The sequence below is a fragment of the Oncorhynchus nerka genome, linkage group LG16 (assembly GCF_034236695.1).
Source record: "Oncorhynchus nerka isolate Pitt River linkage group LG16, Oner_Uvic_2.0, whole genome shotgun sequence".
In the NCBI taxonomy this organism is placed as follows: Eukaryota; Metazoa; Chordata; class Actinopteri; order Salmoniformes; family Salmonidae; genus Oncorhynchus; species Oncorhynchus nerka.
In genome coordinates this window covers 2183968-2200476 of record NC_088411.1, presented here as the reverse complement: position 1 = coordinate 2200476, position 16509 = coordinate 2183968, and the positions used below count along the sequence as shown (strand labels likewise).

The following is a 16509-nucleotide window of genomic DNA, read 5'->3' as shown; positions in this document are numbered from 1 at the left end:
ACTAGTGCAGGGAACTGTAAACCTAGAATGGCAAATGACTGGGGACCTAGCAGTATGGCAGGAGTCCAGCAACCTAAGTCAGAACAGTATGAACCTGCAACTACGGCCAGAGACTAAAATTCAGGTACGAACGTAAACTGAAAACCTACAGAGGGGCCAAGATAGACTGGACCTAACGGGAAGGCAGGGAACTCTAGACCTACCATGGGGGCAGGATACTCAAAGCCTATCTGAGGGGCAGGACACTCAAAGCCAACCTGTGAGGCACAGCGCTGAAGGCCTAGCAGAGTGGCACGGAACTCTAAACCTGACCCTACCAGGAAGGAAGGGAACTCTGACCCTATCGTGGTGGCGGGGAACTCTGAACCTACTGAGAAGGAAGGGAGCTCTGAATCTATTGGGAAGGAAAATAACTCAGACCCTACCATGGAAGAAGGGGACTCTAACCCTACCCTGGGGGCAAGGAACTGGACAGCTAGGTCATGGGGAACATCAGGGGTGACTTCTGGTGGGTGCCCCAATGAGAGGACTGGAGGGCCCCCTGAGGCAAGGTCTGGGAGATCTGGAAGTATCAGAGTCCTTGAGGCTGGAACTAGCAAGGTGCTAGCAGGCGGGGAAAACCAGAACCTCAGGTCTGGGACCAGGCAGGGGCTGACAGAACCAGGAGGAAGGGCTGAGTCCTTGTGGCCGCAGGCTTGAAAGACCGGAAGAGTCTGATCCCACCAGGCCATGACTGGAGGGGCCGCAACGTCTGGGCTCCATCCTAGGAAAGGGCAAATAATCCACCACCGATTGGGCACCCAAGTGTCTGCCTTGACCAGCAGGTGGTCCCCACTGGGAGGAGAGGACCACTCTACAACGGCAGCAAGTACAAGCCCTATGGCATCAGCTTGCTGTGGCTCCACAACTGAAGTGGGTGTCTCCTTAACTATGTGGCGCTCTCGAAGCTCTGGTAGAAATGGCATAGGCTCCAGTCGGGGGGAGGGGGCCTGGAGCGACGACGAGCTAGTGAATAACTGAAACACCTGTGGAGGTGGCGAATACTCTGGCCGGAGAGGCCTGGAGTGGTGTCTGTTTGGGGAGTATTGGCTGTGGTGGTACTCCAGGAGAGTAGTGGCGGTACCGGTGCTCCCGCAGAGTACGCCCTCCTGATCTCTTGCTGCTCATGACTCAGATCCTCGTATTCCCTCAGCAGCTCCCCACTGGTGAACTGACCACTGAGGAGACCTGGAGTTGGGCTGGTCGACTGTAGGATGAGAGAGGTGGGTAAGACCTAGCAGCTCATCTTCCTCTGGAAAGCAACGGCTTCGTGTGTGTGTTGTGGGTGGTGACAGCAGCCCCATTATGGCGCAGAAACAACTTCTCTTTTGGGTACTGGAACATCTTCACTGTAGCCAGGTCAGAATCCTGCTCGAAGGACCATGTAAAAACGTCCATCTGGAACTGTCTGAACGGTTGGCTGTAGATGCCCTCACCTGCTAGTGACTTAATTCTGACTCTACTTTGGTCTGACCCTAATAGAGGCGGTCCTGCATGAACCAGGCAGGTGTCTCTGTATCAAGAGTTTTATTCTCAAGTTCACCACACATTAGCACACACACACATTAAAGTGATCTTTGTGGTTATTGCTGATGCACGCACAACACTTCTAAAATAAACACTGTAAACTCGGTCGCCAGCCAAACTTGCATCTTCTTCTGTCAATGCCTAAAAACACTGAGCTAGAGTGAGTTCAAATGTCCAGTCAAACCTGCCAATTGGCCGAAGGGCCATTTTTTACAGTTTCACTACACGGATACAGAGGACTGGAGGGCCTCTCAGATAGAAGTGGGTCTTCTTAGGAATTGTTTTATGCAATTGATCTTAAAAGTATTATTTAAAGTAGTAAAGTCCAGAAAATTCAGTCCACCATTCTCATAAGTGTTCATTACAACAGTTTTCATAATGTAATGGGTACGGTTTCTCCAAAGAAAGTTGAAAAGCATCTGGTCTATCTCCTTGCTTATTTTACTGTCAAGATATAAAGATAGAGCACCATATGTTATTCTAGAGAAACCTTCGGCCTTGGTTATTAGGACTCTACCTTTTAAAGATAAGTCCCTCTGTAGCCATTGATTTAGCTTCTTCTGGGTATTTTTAATAAGAGGGTTAAAATTTAGTAAGCCTCTAGACTTTTGATCCTTTGTAATGTTTATGCCTAAATATGTAAGTTCTTCTTTTACAGGAATTCCATAATATGAAGGTGTCACACAATATTTGACAACTAGACGCTTTGGAAAGGATTGTATCACATTGATCGATATGGGAATTTGGTTAGCATCTTTCAGAAAAAGTGTAGTATCATCAGCCAGCTGGCTTATAATAATTTCTTTACCAGCTATGGAAATACCTTGTATTTAAAGAATTTGCAAGAAGTTGGGTGATTAATAAAAACAGGTACGGAGAGATAGGACAACCTTGCCTTAATTCCCCTCTTTAATTCAATTTTAGGTGAGGTGCCATATTTAAATTTGATAGAGCTGTTAACATTTGCATAGAGTCTTAATAGCCTTACAGAAAAAATGCCCAAAGCCAAGTCTCTCAAGGGAGTGGATGAGAAACTGATGCTCAACTGTGTCAAATGCTTTATAAAAATCTAAAAACAATATGAAGCTATCCTCAGTTATTAGGTCTGAGTAGTCAAGTATGTCTAATACTAGTCTGACATTGTGAGAAATATGTCTGTTCCTCATGAAGCCAGACTGTGTTTCATCAATAATTGCATCCAGGACTTCTTTAATTATTTTTGCAAGTATTAAGGCTAATATCTTATAGTCATTATTAAGAAGACAAATTGGACGCCAGTTATCAATTAGCAGCACTTCTTTTTTAGGCTTAGGTATCAGTGTTATTAACCCCTGACTCATTGTAGGAGGGAGAACATTGTTTTTAATAGTCTCTAAAAAGACTTCAAATAGGATTTGTTTTGTTCAGAAAATAAATTTGTAAAATTCTGATGTAATTCCATCAACACCTGGTGATTTATTGTTCTTTAGATGTTTGACAGACTATAATCTCTTCAATTTTGATGGGTTAATCACACTGTTTAGATTATATATCACTGATAGAGTGAACATTATTCAGTGAGTTAAGAAACATATCTGTGGATTCCTGACAGTAAGTAGAGCTATAAAATTTTCTATACAAATTGCTACAGTATTTAGCGATTCGTCTTTGGTAATCTATAATAAACACCATCAATGTTTAACTTATGGATAGTGTTATTTTTAGAGTGAAATTTCTCAAGTCTAAAGAAATAGGATGAATTCTGTTCTCCCTCCTCAATCCATATTTTCCTAGATCTAATAAAGGCTCAAAAGGTAAAATCAAAAGAACAGACAATGACTTTTCTGTTTCACCATTCACGCCACCCTGTCTGCGTTGCACCAAACAATGAGCATCACAAACACCAGGAATCTAGGAATCAGCACTTTCACATTTACCGCTAGCCCAGTAAACACACCTTTCAATTAACTCCTTTCAATGGTGCCCTTTTCTTGAGAGCAAAACAAGTCACATCTCTTGTTCCAATTCGTTTGGCGCGAAGCACCTACTCCCGATGACCAGCAGAAGCACAAACAATCATCACAAGACCACTTCGGGTTACCTTCACCGATTCCACAGCACCAAACTCTGTTTTCACCCACCCTGAAACCACAAATGGATCAGCCAAAAGGCAGTGGTCCACCTTCTTCAAAAATGTCACTCCTACTGTCACAGACTCATCTTTATCCTGACCATCGGTACAAGCCTCGTGCTCCAAGGATTAACACAACTGCCACCTCCGATAATTACAGTTTTCAGCCACTATCTTTGCCCACGACAACCAGCGAAAAATGATACTTACTGTAGCAGTTCTGTATAGATCCATACTGCTATGGGTACCACCATCCGACGAAGCTACATTTCCGTTACACTTACACACAGGTGTTTGGAGCATGCTAAATAGTTAAATATTGCAGGTGGCATGTCTTCAATAAACAAGCGCTGTAACATGGAGATATGGCCCTGTTGGAACACGAATCCTATCAAGGTGTGCATCATGTCGTGTCTTTGGCTATGCCGGATTAAGTGATATGACATGCTATTCTATAAAATAATTTCTCCGTAATTAATATTACCTGATTGAGCTAATCATGTAAATGTAATTAACTAGAGTCGGGCACCACGAAATAATATTTATAGAGCTGTTATCTTCCGAATAAACTCTTAAAGACCTAGTAATATTTTACATCAATAACAGTCAATATTAATCGTCATCTTAATTCAGTCTCATCTGAAAGTTGTAAATGATTGGTTATCTGCACAAACCCTGGCTAACAAGTTGAATCAGCAATACAAAATTGGGGTTAATTATTTATTTACTAAATACCTAACTAATAACACAGAATTACAGATACACATATTTAAATCATAACTTGATTACAGATTACGTCATAAAGGAAAACGTCCCTGGTGGGCGGAACAGATATGACAGCTGGTTACACAAAAGAAAAGGGGCTGGGTTTGAGTGAAAGAGCGGGAAGACTGATGAACAAAGGGCGAAGCTGTGCTATAGTAAATACAGTATCTTATGCATTCTAAATTACCGCCCATTTGGAAAAGGAAAATGCAATAAATATTTATTCTGAGCTGCGTTTCGGTAGGTTGGTGGTAGATGGAAGGCCGTGTTGCCCAACCGAGTCCTTTGAAGAATGTCTCTGCTGGTAAATTGAATACGTTGTAGTAACGTCGTTGTGTGGTAGACGGGATACTCTGTTCCTTCCTAACCCTCGTTTGCAGCGGCTGGCTGTTGCTAACTCAATGGCTAGGAGGTATCACTTCTGTAATGAATAAGAGTTCAAACCTTCATACCTTTCGCAACCAAAGCTCACGCTGATGTTGTCTTCGTTCTGTAGTTATTATCTGAACCATTCTGACATCGGACCGTCGACCTCGCGTCCTCGGAACAGGAGGTTATATGGTCGTCAAGGGCTTATATAGGAAGGGAGAGGAGGGTGTGTTTGAAATAGCCCATGTCCCTTCACAGGGGCGGGCCACTAATTGAGCAGAGCCCTATCTTATGAAAACCCAAATCTCACATTTTAGAAGCTAAAATCACATTTCATCCCATCACGAATAATTTCATATTCAAACATTTAAATTGAACAACAATTCTATGTGAATCCGATAACTCTGATGTGTAGACTTTCCACTGTAGAGTTTGTCATCTTATCATTGATGAGAATGTCTCAGATGACAACCGAACTGACATCCTATTCATTAAGTACCAATTGGTACCAATATGTTCAATTGGTCGGATTACCAGAATATAGTTCATTTCCCCCCAACTTCTGATGTTCCCAGAATCTCCATGTTAACCAAGGGTTTTGCAAATGTAACATTAGTAGGGTAGAGAGAGGAAAAAGGGGGAAAGAGGTATTTAAACCTACCCCCAGGCCAACGTCATTACAATCAATTTAACCATATATATTTTTTAGCTGATCTGAATGGTAAGATCCTTATGCTTCCTAAACCGCACTGCAAGCAACACGTTTTAATGTTCCGATTGAGCGTCAGGGCTCTTAAAAAAACTTCCCCGCTACACCACTTGTTTCCACCTACTGTTCTAGAATGTGAAATCATTACACTTTGTGACACAAAAGGGAAGGGAAAAAGGACAGGGAAGACAAATTGCCCTACCAACTAACAGGACACCCATTGAAACCTCACCACTATTCCACTACTTAGCCCTATTTCATCCTACACCAGGCTGGCTGCCTGGGAGGACGGGACACTATTGTTCAACACACCTTGTAACTCCTCTGCAGTAAAATCTCGTACACCTAAATACTTCTCTGTGGTGACCACCACTATATCTATTTTTGGTGATTTCCTTTCCATTTCTGTGTTACAGTTGATAACCATGGCTATGAACACTAAGAAGCCAACCTTACTGAAATACATGTTTATTTTTATCACTCTATTGCCTCTGCCTACTCACAGGGAGCCTCTTAGGATCCCCCTCGCCCTGGATCAGTTCCTCAGTTCCAATGAGACGTGCCATTCGAAAAATGGCTGCGGTGACTACTACTAGCTAGCTAGAAGAAAAGGGCCGTTTTCTGGGAAAACTAGCAGTATTTTAATCTTCTCGATGGAGCAGTGTGCATAAAGGTACAATTTGGAGTACATTGGCATATCCCATCCCTGCATTGAGGTATGTTTTCCGAGCAATATCTCACGCTGGCTCCACGGTGTCTTAATGTAAGCATGATTGTGTTCAGACCCCAGTGCAGCTCACTTTAAACAAGCGTTAACGGTGGGGGTCGGTAATCTTATGGCAAATAGCCAGCTAGTTGGTAGCTTTTAGTCCCATCCCCCAAAAAGGGCGCAACAAATTAGCGTGGCCTGTTTTGTAAGCTAGCTAGAGAAGAGTTGGTTACAGCACAATTTCACCACTGCCTTCTTTCTCAGTTGGGCACCTGTGTGCAGATTGCAGCTCTGTGCTGGGGTAAGAATGTCGGAGTTGAGCGATGATGCGAGTGAATCGGAGCAGTTTGGTGTCAGCCTCTCCCTGTGGCTAGGGGACATTAACACTTTAGTACGACCTGAGGAATTGGATGTATCACTCCACCGCCTGCTACATTGGCCTGTATGATGTAGCATCAGTATTAAAAAGTGAGTACCTCATCAATGTTGAATTTGGTGTGAGAGATGCTTCTCACAACATTCATTGATAGTAATGTGATACTATGGCCTTTTAGAGGGGAGGCGAACGTGGATAGAAAAAACATTGGTGGCTGGACTCCGCTGATGTATGCTTCATAGATTGGGCATGTCAACATTGCTAATCTCTTGCTGGAGGCTGAAGTGAATATCAATGGCCACTGGCAAAGGCCTGACACCCCTTACGCTGGCAGCGAGCTGTGGGAATAAAAACCCTGCATACTCCCTAATGCAGGTCAGATGTACTTCTCTGAATCAAATACTGTTTTAATTTGTAACGCAAATGAACCTCAAGTTTAGGTTGAACGTTAGTGTAATGGGTGGTGGTGTTGTACATTATGGAAAGATTTCTCCCAAAAACAAGGTGCTGAGTTGGAGCTGAAGAACTCAAGACTGGACAGCCCTGCTCCACTGCACCAGCAGATGGTTAAATTCCTGCTGGCCCAGAATGCCAATGTAAAGTGAGTATCTTCAGTTAATGACTACAACCACAACAATCTATGTCCAACTACTCAATCATGAGGTGTATAATGACACGTTTCTCACCTGCAGAGAGCCAGGATCTGGCTTCACTACCTCATGAAGCTGGTTGAGAGAATGCCAAGATTGGCAACTCTGTTTAACACTTTTTTGGTTACTACATGATTCCATGTGTGTTATTTCATTGTATAATAATAAGACAAACTATGTAGAAAATAGTAAAAAATAAAGAAAAACCCTTGAATGAGTAGGTGTGTCCAAACTTTTGACTGGTACTGTAGGACAGGGGTGTACCTTTCCAAATCATGTCCAAACAATTGAATGGACTCCAATCAAGTTCTTGAATCATCTCAAAGATGATGAATGGAAACAGGATACACCGGAGCTCAATTTCAAGTCTCATAGCAAAGGATCTGAATACTTATTTATATAAAAGTTTTTTTTTTTTTTTTGTAATACATTTTCAAAAATGTCTAAAAACCTGTTTTCGCTTTGTCATTATGGGGTATTGTGTGTAGATTGAGGGAGGAAAAACATATTTGATCAATTTTAGACTTAAGCTATAACATAACAAAATGTGGAAAAAGGGAAGGGGTCTGTCTGAATACACATGCTGTGATCAGTGACGCAGCCAAACAAATTAAAGATCACGTATGTTTCTAACTAATCTGATCTTTGACAGGAAGAGGAATGTAAATTCATTTTTGAAAACGTGTTGGATATCCCCTAAAATTAGTTGTGTTTTTTAAAATTCATTAAGATATCTTAAAATGTATTCTGTTTCATGTTAGGAAGTGTAATCCTTCTGAATGTAATGTCTGGAACAGAAAATCTCTATAGACGAGAACAATGTCCGTAACCTCCAGTGTTAATCTTTCACTCCGCCCATGTTACTCGTCTCTTCTGTAATATTTCTCTCTGAACTACACAAACTTCCCATTTTATTGTGATTGAGGTTTACATCTTTCTTTAAGCAAGACCACAGTGAATGTAGTGACTAAATACATGTTTGGCATCGTGTCAGTGAACCTATTCAATGATCAAATCTAATGGACATTTTAACTTTCCAGGCTATTTTTCATCCCGAAACAAAGTCATTTCTCAACATTTTAGTTTGAAAGTTACACAAGTCTGATTATTAATGACTAAGATGTAAACACAAGTTAACCTGTCTAATATCGTGTAACTTATTCCTTGTAAAATATTAGTTCCATAATAATTGTTATGGCAATGTGTCCCATTCAAAAGGTCACTGACAGCGGTAATACGAGTTCACATGGTTTATGGTACAAAGACAGCTGAGCTTCTGTCTAAATGTTTTATTGCCATAGAAAACACTGTGCTGAACATAGAGGTCTGCCCAACTGTGTGTGAGAGACAAGGCCACCTGAGCAAGCCATTGAAGAAATTAAAAATAAAGGCCATCTCAGCATATATATATATTCACAAATGATTGTTTTCACTTAACTTCAAGTTTCGGTCATTGCCAAGGTGAGCACTGAGTAGGGCAGGGGCCCATCAAACTTTTAACAGTGCTCCATACGGTACATACATGTCCTCCTCTCAGACTGGCTCTGTGGATTGGTCTCCAGTCTTACCCACCTGTCTTCCAATAGTAGCCATCTTGCTACCATGGCCAGACCCTTGTGAACCCCAGTCTCAGGAGACACCAGCCTGGAGTGTGAGACCCAGGCCATGGTGAGCCAGGCACTGAGGTGTGGTGCTCCCCCTCACACAGAGAGTAAGCTGGGCAGGGGTGGAGCGGAGGGTCAGGTGTACTCACACAGGTGACCGCAGCCGGCCGGGCAGTGGGAACTGCTCTTTAGCCAGTTCTTCACGTGCTCCAAGTGCCCGCCGTGACTGCAGCCCTGGCACCACACGAACAGCCCCTTCACCACGTGGTGGCACACGGCACAAATGCTGGCACACTGGTGGCATCTGGGGAACGGGCAAAGAGGTCGAGTGGTAAGACATATTGGTCTAACTTTCAAATGTTCTCTTGACTTTGAGCTCTATATGGTTTCTAATGGGTTATTAACATTTCCCTGTGTCAGGTGGGCCAAAGTTATACATTATGGTTTTAAGTTATACCTGTCACAGATCCAGCCCCTGTTGCTCATGGGCCGTTTGCAGTTGCTGCAGTTGACATGCAGAGTGGTGGATGTCTGGTTCAGACAGGTGATGGCGCTGCAAGTGCTCAACTTGATGACCTCGTTGGACACGTTCCACAGCTCGAAACGCTGCAGCAAGTCAATGTAGGACATGTACCAGTGCTCCTGAAATAGGGTCACCTCTATTATTAGAATATGCCGAAATGAACAATATATTCGCCAGCTTGGAGAATAATCAGATTACCAAGACTCTAAACTCCATCGTAACTTTTTCTGTCAAGCAATCAGCCATGTTAAATAATTTAAATAGAATTCTCAAGAGCATCCCAATAGATTTTATGCAACACAATCATATAATGGATTCTACTTCAGGAACCGACCATAGATTTTAACATTATTATAGTGTTATAGAACACTATGACAACGGTTACATCCCTAGCTCTGACCTGAGTGAGGTCGTCGATCTCCTTGCGGATGCGGTCTCCCAGGACAATGAGCACCGAGACAGCCATCTGCACGTCGCCCTGCTCGGCATAATGGCTCAGCATCTCCCTGACCACAGGGCAGAAGAAGGGGGCAGGAAGATGGGGGCTGAACAGTGGCTGGGAGATTGAGATCAGGGAGAAGGACTCGATGGGCGTCAAGCACATGACCTCTGCCTCGTTGCCGCTGGCTTGCGGCGAGTCGGCCTTGTCCTGCTGCAGGTGCTCCGGCGCCAACGGGTTGTCCATGATCTCGTGGCGCAGTGGGAAGGCCTCCTGGGGGAGCGTGTACTCCTGCTCCTCCGCTGAAAACACCAGAGAGAAGAACATGCTCAGAAAGTACTTGGGGTAGATCATAGACCAGCCCTCAATCATGGCTGTAACTTAAATGTTTATGGCAATAGACATGTAAGGTTAGTGGTGGCTAGTGGTTACATCCAAGTTGTCAGTGTTGAATGTATACGACCTATATAGGGATCAGAGACTCACCGGCCTGGTTGTCGTGCTCCATTGAGTAGAGGTCATCGTCGTCCAGCTCAGCATCACCAAACATGTACTCCGCCTGGCCCTCACTTCCCTCGGTCTCTTCATTCTCTGCAGTGGGACAAATATCTATATTTTTTACTCATCTAGCATAGTAAGTCACATACTACTAAATGTAGTTCACAAGAACCACCTACACTGAGTGTACAAAACATTAGGTACACCTGCTCTTTCCATGATAGACTGACCAGGTGAATGCTATTGACGTCACTTGTTAAATCCACTTCAAATCAGTGTCGATGAAGGGTAGGAGACAGGTTTTTTTAAGCCTCGAGACATGGATTGTGTATGTGTGCCATTCAGAGGGTGAATGGGCAAGACAACATATTTAAGTGCCTTTGAACGGGGTATGGTAGGAGGTGCCAGGTGCACCGGTTTGTGTGTGTCAAGAACTGCAACACTGCTGGGTTTCACACTCAACAGTTTCCCGTGTGAATAAAAAAAGAAATGGTCCACCACCCAAAGGACATCCAGCCCACTTGACAACTGTGAGAAGCATTTGGAGTCAACATGGGCCAGCATTCTTGTGGAACACTTTCAACACCTTGAAGAGTCCATGCCCTGACAAATAGAGGCTGTTCCGAGGGCAAAAAGGGGGTGCATCTCAATATTAGGCAAGTGTTCCTCATGTTTTGTACACTCAGCGTTTATGTTTCTTAATTTCTTCAGTGAAGTGGGAGCAGCTTGAGTGTTTTTAGCGTCCACTCTCACCGTCATTGTTGCTGTTGATTAGCGAGTTCCCAAGCTCTAGGTGAATATTGTCCTGTCTGCTCTCTCCTTTACTGCGGTCCAGCCTGCTCTCCGTCCCCATGCCCATCTCCTTCATACTGAAACTAGGACAGACAAAATAAAGGATTAAAGATTTTACTTTTAAAAGTATTTAGTTTGTCCACACAATTTTACAGCCTATGCGTTTATGTGAAGCATGTGGGAAGTACCTGTTCATTAAAGGAAGGGTGCCCAGTTTGCCAATGTGATTTGGACCCGGCGTTGAGAGGTTCGCTGGGTCTGAGAACATGATCCGAAGCATCGTCCATGTAGTGGAAACCTTCAAGTGAGGGAAATATGAAAGAGGTTTGCTTTTGAGCATCAAAACTCAACTTAGTTCCTTAAAAATGTTGAATTAGATATACACTACCGTTCAAAAGTTTGGGGTCACTTAGAAATCTACTTGTTTTTGAAAGATAAGCACATTTTTTGTCCTTTAAAATAACATCAAATTGATCAAACACAATGTAGACATTGTTAATGTTGTAAATAACTATTGTAGCATGTTGTGTTAGCCTTTTAAAATGATAAACTTGGATTAGCTAACAACGTGCCATTGGAACACAGGAGTGATGGTTGCTCATAATGGGCCTCTGTACGTCTACGTAGATATTCCATTAAAAAGCTGCCGTTTCCAGCTACAATAGTCATTTACAACATTAACAATGTTTACACTGTATTTCTGATAAATTTGATGTTATTTTAATGGACCATTTTTTTTGCTTTTCTTTCAAAAACAAGGACATTTCTAAGTGACCCAAAACATTTGAATGGTAGTGTATGTAAATGACTGCAGCTCATCTCTTAAGGGCAGACTGACTGACCTGAGGTCTGTTGAGCTCCTTGGCCACCTTGGCATTGTGGTCACACAGCTCGGCAAAGGGTTTGCCGCTGAGGAGGTAGAGGCGTGCCGTCTTGACAAACCAGTCCATGCACTTGCTCTCCAAAGACGACTCAAACACGCTGAGGGCGCTGGACACGTGGGCAAACTGCTCCGTCAGGTCGGGCTTTTTGAAGAAGAAGATGGGGTAACGGCGGTCACCACCCGGGTACGGCTTCCTGTTGGCGTCGCCACTGATGAGGCTCTCCTTGGCAGCGAAGGCAAGGTCGCCAAACAGGCCGAAGCACAGTCCCTCAGGGTTGGCCCGGTCCACGGGCCGGCTGGCATCCTTGAACATGTGCTGGTAGAGCGTGCTGTCCTTGGAACCTGACAATAGGAAGTAGGGGTCGTGCTGGTGGCGCCACACAATACCTGTGGTCACGTCCTTGTGCTCCTCGAAGGTGGCAAAGGGGATGAAGGGCCTCCGGATGTCCCACACATAGATGTTGTGGTCCACCATCATGGAGCAGGTGGCCAGGTGCCACTTCCTCTCAGGACGCCACTTGACCCGGGCCACCGAGGCAATAGTCTGGACGCAATAGATCTCCTTGGCCCGGTTGGTGGTCATGTCCCACACCTTCACCATCTTGTCCCGGCCACCAGTGGCCAGCCAGCCCCTACAGACAGAGACCAATACACATTAGCAATGCACAATAATTTAAGTGAATTAACAGGCACACTGTAAGCAAGAATGATTACTGTATCTAAAGCAAGTTCACTTTAGATTAATGGTCAACCAATGCAAACAATGTTTTTTCAACATGTATCGACATGTCTTTCACTAAAGTTTTTATAAAGCCTCTCCCTACCTGTCATCGGGGTGCCAGTCACAGCAAAACACAGGTCCGGTGTGGGCTGTGAACATCCTCTCATACCGGTCTGGCCTCCGTATGTCCCACAGCTGGACATTACCATTCTCAAAGGAAGCAGCGAAAGTAAAGTAATCCTTCATGCTGAACTGAACATCTCTTACACTCTCTGACTGACCTGAGAGAAATAAAATAGAACAAAAATTACATCCTCAGGCCAGGTTCATTCCTATGTCATATGTCAAAAAGTGCAGTTTAAGATATGGTCTGAAAAATGTCATTTAAGACAGTGGTAACAAATAAGATGCTGTTTGTTTTGTAGCCCAGAGGCATTCCTGGACATAAGCAGGTAGGTATTTTGAAGGTGTTACTCCTGTGTTCAACCTCAAAGAGTGCAAAGAGTCCCCACACAAACATACCTGAGAAGGTGCTGACAGACTCTTTCTTGCGCAGGTCGAAGCACTTCATGTAGCCGTCCTGGGAGCCACTAAGCAGCATGTAGACTTCGGTGGGGTGGAAGCACACCTTATTGACTGTGCGCTTGTGCTCGGTGAACAGCTGGTCCTGCTTGTTGCGCGACGGTTTGCCCAGGTTCCAGGTGACTACTGCCCCGTTGGTGGCAGCCGTGGCCAGCAGGTTCTCCTCCATCTGGTGCCACATGACGTCAGCGCAGCTGAAGTTGAGCGAGGGCTTGCGGCCCACGCGCAGGTTGAGCTTCTCCACAAACTGCTCCTCCTCCAGGCCGTAGATCTTGAAGATATTGCGGCCGGCCACCACCACCTGCGTGGCATCGCGACACACACTGATGGCGTTGGCGGGCGCGTCCAGGTGGCAGAACATGGTGCGCCCGCTGATGGTGCTGCTGCCTAGGGCCGTAGTGACCCGAGACATCTTCTCCATGGCCTGGTTGGGGACATAGAAGGGTGGTTTGGTTCAGGGAAGGTGCGAGACTCAAAGCAGCAGAGGTACACAACAAGAAAACAAAAATGGATTTTGCACATTGCAAATAACTGTTTTTCATTGGCACAGTCAGAACAGCATTCAACAACCACCACATTTCTAATACATGGACAAAGCCATTCTAGCTTATTGGGAAATTCTAAAAGAATGCCCCTAGTTCCGCCAGAGGATGGCACTACACATTGAGGTGAAGTCAGTTTGGTACTTGAGTTGTGCTGCTGGCAGTGGTCTGTCACATATTTATATGACCCTCTAATCTCTCACAAATAAATCCTATGGACTTACTTCAAATAGCAGCGGTGGTCTTCTCTGCTTCTAAAGAAACACGGAGGCCTCCTCATACAGTCCTGTCAGAAGTTACCTGAGAAAAGGCACATTATCATCACTTTGTATTGGTCACATACACATTTAGCAGATGTTATTGCGGGTGTAGCGAAATGCTTGTGTTCCTAGCTCCAACAGTGTAGTAATATCTAACAATATACACAAATGTAAAAAGTACAAAAATGTCATTAATAAATCCACACTTATGTTCATGTTGGAGAGCTGAGAAAGGTAACCCACTTAATGGTGTCTGTAGGTTTTTGCTCCAACCAGCCAGGCACGACCTGATAGAACCAAGGCCTAAACAATCTCTACTAAGACAATGTTCCTTCCTGTTCAGGTGGCGATGTCTAAGCTGGAGGGAAAAGCCTGACTGTCATAGCAACTCTTTAAGATCAAAGTTCTCTCAAGAATAGCTACACGGATACATCACTGGTGCGGAGACAAATATTGCAACCAGATTGAACATTCACATTAAGTTATACCAAAACAGCTTACCTACAACCTAATAGTCTTCTATAAAATGGCTTAAGAGAATATTCACCTCCATTTTCCGGAGGTGCATGGCAGACTGCTTAATGCTCCCAGCTCTCCAGAGGCCTGTGTGATTATAACAGAGGGGCCCTGGTTGAGGTTGGACCACAGCGAAGAATGACACACTAAGGTGCTGAAAGAGAAGGGAGAGCCTTGTTATGGTTTACGCAGCTTTACTCCATACTAAAGCGAATTATGCTGCAGTCTGTGGAAACACACACTATACTTTGTCATTTGGGTCCCTAAGCCTAGAGTAATTGTTGATGATGACATTAGCATGACCACAGTCCACGACCTATGGTCAGGTCTGGTATAGGGGTGAGCATGAGTTTAACAACATAAACAAACATAAATATGGCCTGTTAACCTTGTGATAATTCCAGTTCTACCTAAATCAAGATGCATAAACCTGAGATCTACATAAACAGCTTAAAACAATGTAGCCACTAAACTATGCAATGTTTAGGGACGTTGGTTGTCATTTGAAGTATTAACATAAATAGAGCTGAGCTAAGCTAGCTAGCATCTGGCTAGGGTGGCTGTCATGCACATTTTGATGTTTATGTTGTCAGAAATACCTTAGACCAAACACAGCCAATGAGTGCACATCAATATCGAACATTTGTCTTCTAATTTGGAGGTAGAAATCACCTGGGAGCCAGATACAAAGCTAGGTAGCTGGCTTGTTAAAGTAGCTAGTTGCAACGTCACAGTCAGATGACCAATGTTGCTAAATCTTTCACTAACAGGTTAAGAATATTAGCGTGACGAGATATTTACCTTTATTTCTCTACATAAATGTTTTCAGTACACAATAATTGGCCCTAATTTTGTAGGACTTACCTTGCTTCTAAACAACAACAAATAATTCACGGCACTGGAGAACCGGAAGTTGTATGTGTCATTCACATGAATTTAACAAAAACAAGCATTACAAAACGGAAGTACATGCTCTAAAAGGAATTCACTCATCATCACGTTTTCATTTGATTCTTCTTCGATATCATGGCGGTCCGCAAACAACCGTTTAAGTGCATGCCGCCACGTACTGTGCTGGAATGTAAGATCAATCAATAAATTAGCCATAGCTCTGTGAGTGAGCAAGATTGAGCTAGCATAGTGGTGAACACTTGAACCGGATTTTAACTTCGCTATCAAACATATTTACATGTTTTTATTTTATTATGTTTTTCTCTATAATTTAGAATAGCAGGGTGGAAATGTATGAGTGGGACATTACAGACAAACAACATTAAACATGACAAATAGATACAACTGAGTGTTTATATTTATTTAGCTTCGCACCATTGTTTTCCCACCAAAGAAAAGATGACACTTCCTGAGTATGGTATCATTGTAGGAAGTGGTTGTTTTCTTCAATGGAGTATTACAACAAACTAACAGGGTGGAAAGTGGTATCAGGGACAAACAGAAAATCTTAAATAAAATAAAAACAATAATCATGAAAAAAAATGTTATTGGTGAAAGATACTTTAACTAGCACTATAAAATAATGAAGAAACATTTTAAACATGTTATTATTTTAAGGCTTATACCGAAGTCTACATGCTGCTCCCCAATCTTACTACATTTGCACACACTGTATATAGACTTTTCTATTGTGTTATTGAATGTACGTTTGTTGATTCCATGTGTAACTCTGTGTTGTTTGTGTTGCACTGCTTTGCTCTATCTTGGTCAGGTCGCAGTTGTAAATGAGAACTTGTTCTCAACTGGCCTACCTGGTTAAATAAAGGTGAAATAAAAATAAAATAAATAAATAACACCTGGGGACATGGCAAAAACACCTACATCCACTGAAAAAAAGTGTTTAAATGCATAAAATTCCCTTTCAGGATCCATATTTGGTGTTT

General features: G+C 43.4%; 1 protein-coding gene across 3 annotated transcripts; it reads right to left on the bottom strand.

Annotated features, from left to right (window-relative positions):
• Positions 1-8148: 8148 nt before the first annotated feature.
• LOC115143878 (GATOR2 complex protein WDR24-like) lies at positions 8149-15583 on the bottom strand. Of its 3 annotated transcripts, none has more exons than XM_029684310.2 (12): positions 15479-15583; positions 14646-14768; positions 14063-14138; positions 13237-13720; positions 12818-12995; positions 11953-12625; positions 11299-11408; positions 11072-11193; positions 10307-10429; positions 9782-10122; positions 9316-9500; positions 8149-9162 (listed from the first exon to the last, which is right to left on the bottom strand). In XM_029684310.2, the coding sequence occupies exons 4-12, from the start codon at positions 13715-13717 to the stop codon at positions 8994-8996; spliced, it is 2382 nt and encodes a 793-aa protein (XP_029540170.1). In that variant the 5' UTR covers positions 13718-13720; positions 14063-14138; positions 14646-14768; positions 15479-15583; the 3' UTR covers positions 8149-8993. The 3 variants fall into 3 exon arrangements, with proteins under 3 accessions (XP_029540170.1, XP_029540172.1, XP_029540171.1); XM_029684312.2 differs by having other exon boundaries at positions 10307-10411; positions 15479-15582; XM_029684311.2 differs by lacking the exon at positions 15479-15583 and adding an exon at positions 15214-15281.
• Positions 15584-16509: the final 926 nt, after the last annotated feature.

Excerpts from the sequence above, each read along its gene's own strand:
- LOC115143878 (XM_029684310.2), bottom strand. The coding sequence starts at position 13,717 with ATGGAGAAGATGTCTCGGGTCACTACGGCCCTAGGCAGCAGCACCATC. Across the intron at positions 12,626-12,817 it reads GACTGGCACCCCGATGACAG|GGGCTGGCTGGCCACTGGTG; the intron begins GTAGGGAGAGGC and ends CTCTGTCTGTAG. Across the intron at positions 9,163-9,315 it reads AGGGGCTGGATCTGTGACAG|ATGCCACCAGTGTGCCAGCA; the intron begins GTATAACTTAAA and ends CCCGTTCCCCAG.